Source organism: Sceloporus undulatus, chromosome 4 (genome assembly GCF_019175285.1).
Source record: "Sceloporus undulatus isolate JIND9_A2432 ecotype Alabama chromosome 4, SceUnd_v1.1, whole genome shotgun sequence".
Lineage (NCBI taxonomy): Eukaryota > Metazoa > Chordata > Lepidosauria > Squamata > Phrynosomatidae > Sceloporus > Sceloporus undulatus.
The window spans coordinates 47134793-47139209 of NC_056525.1; the positions used below are offsets into that span (position 1 = coordinate 47134793).

The 4417-nt window shown below is 37.1% G+C and overlaps 1 protein-coding gene across 1 annotated transcript in view; it reads right to left on the reverse strand.

The window, feature by feature from the left end:
* The window catches only part of PKP1 (plakophilin 1), a 60365-nt gene extending 57226 nt beyond the window's left edge, over nucleotides 1-3139 (reverse strand). The window contains exon 1 of the mRNA XM_042465077.1: nucleotides 2923-3139. Coding sequence (XP_042321011.1) covers nucleotides 2923-3139 — 217 coding nt within the window. The remainder of the gene's footprint in view (nucleotides 1-2922) is intronic.
* Between the last annotated feature and the right edge of the window lie 1278 nt (nucleotides 3140-4417).

Consider the following 4417-nt stretch of genomic DNA (forward strand, 5'->3'; position numbering starts at 1 on the left):
TTCTTCTTCTTCTTCTTCTTCTTCTTCTTCTTCTTCTTCTTCTTCTTCTTTTTTTTTTGGCTCTATTTCTCCAACATGCAAGAGTCTTATGGAATGTCGTCTCTAAGAAGCAGGGGATGGAGGGAATCTTTACATCCTTGATCAGTAATGAATTTCTTTGTTAATAAATCATCTTTTCCAAATCTCTTGTAATTCATTATTTAAAAATGAAAAATTACGTATTCCTGAGAATTTCCTACTATTTTAACAAATAAATTTGGACTACAAAACCACTGTTGTTCATTGTTATAAACGACAAGTGCACAACCTTTTTGGGATGCACTTAGTGTAAATTTGGGAGGCCAGGTCCACACCCATGCACAGCCATAGGTGATCATGTGAACACACACCAAAAGAGTTACACACACATACACACACCTTAGCTCAGAGCAGAAAGTTGGAGACATTTAAACCTCTTCATTGCTGTACACCAAGATCTCAAGATCACTGGAGATGGGTGGTGAAGGTGAAAGCCTCTTCTATTTCTCAGAAATCTCTACCAAGATTGTTGTTCTCTTGTGCCAAATAGCACTGGAAAACAGCACAGCACAGAAAATCAGGAACTCAGGGCTATGAAGGAAAGTGAGTGAGTCCCTCCAGCTTTCAGGGCTAACAAGGGGGAATAGACAAGGGCTGCATATAGCTCAAGGTCTCCAGATTGTGCACTCCAATAAGTATGCACAATTTTGCCATTAAATAAAAAACATAAAAACGTTCACTTTTCTAAAATCAGATCCTGTAAATTCCAAGAGTGGCATAACTACACCAGCAGAGTTTATGGAGACAATAGTAGAGACATTAGCAAGGAGAAAAAGGCAGCAGTCTTAAACAGTAGAGAGTGAAAGCTTTCAGCGTCATACCTGAATGCTTGGCTTCTAGGAGTTCCATAGAGTCAAGACAATATACAAGGGACAAGAAACTCCATATCAGCCTCCTCATACTCCCTTGGCTCCATAGACCCCACCAGAAGTAAATGACCAGTGTAAAACATTATTAACCCCCCCCCACCCCAAATTTAAAGAATAAGGCTGGAGAAAGGTGTGATTAAAAGCCTTGTGTGGAAGCACTCAAAGCATTGTCACCAATTAAAAGTGAAAGAATTGATTCTAAAACTTTCTTTCTAAACTGTTTTTAAATTCACAGAGTTAGAGTGCTGACATATCAAATATGCTCAGAGGAGAAATTGTTCAACATCCACAGTCAAGTTACAAACACCAAGTCTATTATACAAAGAAAAACTGGTTCCCCCCCCCCCCAAAGACCACCAGGAACTACAACAATCTAGCTTCACACTGGTGTTCTTAATTCATATCGCTGCTTCTTCAAATCTGACTACAACATATGCAATCTCCTGTAATATAGCTAAACATAAATTCCTCATGCCTTAAATCATGAGATTTAAAAATGTAGTTTAAGCCAGGCTGATTCACTATAAAACAAATAAAAACTCATGAACCAGTGACACTTCACAGTTCCAAAGTGTTCCAAAATTAGATTTTAAAGGTCTCCTTAACAATAATGTATTGGGGAGGTAGAAACCAGGGTTTCAGGTTTGTTTAGTAACCTTAAGAATATTAATTACACACAGTCAGGAAACAGACACCAAATTGAGGACTATGATTATTTGCATCAGCTGCTTAATATATTTTCCGTCTCTAAGATCCTTTGTAGATCAAGGGACACAAAAAGTTTACACAAGGGCTGTATAAAAGAGAATCCTTGCCTGGAAAGTTACAGTGCATTTAAGCTACTAGAACAAAAAGATAATTGGCAAATAAGTTTTTATCCTGGCAGCCTTTTGGCAATTGATTGGTAGCTATGGTCTAATGGTGAACCAGTATTTTATCTTTTTGCTCTTCAATATCCTTTAAAACTATGTTTAAATTGTTGTCTGATATAATAATTAAATTTAATAATTTATTCAATTAATAATAATTTAATTTAATAATGATAATCTGACAACAATGACTTGATAGTTGAAAATATGGGTTTTAATAGAATAGTTTACTGTATTTTTAACTCTATCTGTTTTTAATCTGTGTTCTCTCAAGGAGAAGCACCTTGAGTTCAGCACTACAGCACTGGGAGGAAGGATGGGATACAAATGAATATTATCCATTTGACAACCATAGATTCAAAACATATACATGGGTGTATGGTAACTTCCATAGCATAACTTTCCTAAAAGTATGCGTGCCTGCCCCAGTTTGCAAATTAATGTACTTAAAGACAATCCCAACAATTTAGATTTAAGTTATTTTGTATTTTATACATCCTATTGATTTTTAGTGCAATATGTTTGGATTTTAATAAGAACCCTTCACTCTCTTAGAATTCAATGGGATTTTAAAATGCTTAATTTTGACTGGTTTGTGTCTATTATTTGCACCAAGCTTCAAGTTTCATTTGAACTAAATTATGAAAGAATCATCACACTATCCTGAAGCTGAAAAGGGCTGGAAGACATTTGTTTTCAGCTCTCTGCTTCATAGCAGAAGCATACGCAATTACTTCCACCACCAGTCGACTCAACCCACATCATTTAAACTGAAGTCCTTTGCGGTTGTTAGATTTAGCAGGCTGGGCATTGTTAAATTTGAAACTTTTTCAGTAGCAGAATTACTACATTCTAGAAACACCTAGATTTGGGATCCCTAGACAGATGCTCTTCCTGCAGTTAATTGCAAAACTTCCCTTACATCCTCACATCAAAACCCCACAGAAAGAATAAAACGCAGCTCTTAAGTTGTTTCCTACAGACAAAGTCAAACTCCATATATTCTTAGGATCACAGAGACTACTAATGTAGCAATGTATTGTGAAGTCAAAAATATCACATGAAGGGAGCATCTTTTCCTGTTCAGAGCAGTGGTAGGAAATTACCTCGGTTGGAGTGGCCTGCTGCATTTGATGCTGATGAAAGTGAGGTCTTTTGCTTCTGTCGCTTCACTGTCATCATCACTTGCTCCTGGACCCTTTGTTTTCCTGTCCCTCTTGTTTTCAGCTTATGATCTGAGGGCAAAGCTAGAGTAGAATTGGCCTGATCCTGGAAGCACTCATATGCCAGAGCTGTTTTCAGTGGAGAGGGAGAGTGAAGCATGATTGCAAATGGGGTAGAGGTGAGGTGAGATATCACTTGGCTCTTCTTTGGAACTTGAAAGGCAAAACAAAACAAAACCACCAGCAGCAAAAATTCTTGTTCTGATGGAGAATCTTAGGGAGCCCTCCTTGCCATACGTCCCTCTGCTGTCAGCTTCTCTTTCCCCACACTCTGTTCTCCTGTGTGTGAGTGAGCAGGCACGCCCTCTGCTAGACTGGATATACAGCCTTTGGTCTATGTCTGTACACACCCACGGCTGTACTCTGGTTGCAGATCCCAAGGCAGCACAACATGCTCCTCCAGGTGCTGTAGGGCTAATGGCTGAGTTACTGCTGCTCTGGATGTGACTCTGCTTTGAGCAGTCAACATGTACATAGTAAAGAATAAAGAAGCCATAGCAGGTGGCTAGGTTTAGCAAAAAGACTTTTTTTTTTTACAAAAGTTGTAAAATTAACGAAATGGAGCCAGATAGACTTCCAAGATTGTGTTTTTTTAGAACAGCTACAATCCCATCTACAGTCCTCTTGGATTACACAACTAAAAAACTTTATAAGGAGTTGTGGTCTCCCTGTAACTTGTGCATATTGTGATCAAGCAAAAAGAGTGTGAGACAGAAAAAAATAAAAAAAATTAGATATTGAGGCTCAAAAAGTTATAGCCACACTTAGCAAGGTAGGCAACCTAAAATGGCTGAACTGATTTAAAAATACCTTTCAAATAGCCAACTGCTTAAAAATACAAATGCCAAAACACCTTAGGAAGACATTTACACCAGCAAGATTTGACAAACTTGATACTATGGTAAAGTATGGGAGATTTAATGGCATCCCTTATAATGGGCGAACCTGTATCTGTGGAGAGCATGAAATTGAGGATATAGCACACTTACTATTTAATTGCAAATTGTATCAGTAGGCAAGAGTTTTGTATCTCAGACCCTATATTAAACGAACAATGCAGTAGGATACACATATTAGAACAACATACTTTATGAGTGGTCAAGAATAAAAAATATCACTCATTACAGCTCAGTATTTAAGCAAAACAATATGTTTGAGATCTTCATATGCGGGGCTGATTGGGGTAAATTGTAGGGGTGATGAAGAAATATGATGTATAATTTTAACCTCTACGATATCTATTTAATGAATAATTGTCTGTTGTATTTATATTCTTATACATTTCATTTTTATGTTCTTTTTATTTAACTTTTTATACAGAGTTTTTATATAAAGTTCTATTTAGTTTGTGGTATTTTGAGATGGCCCATGGGCTAAT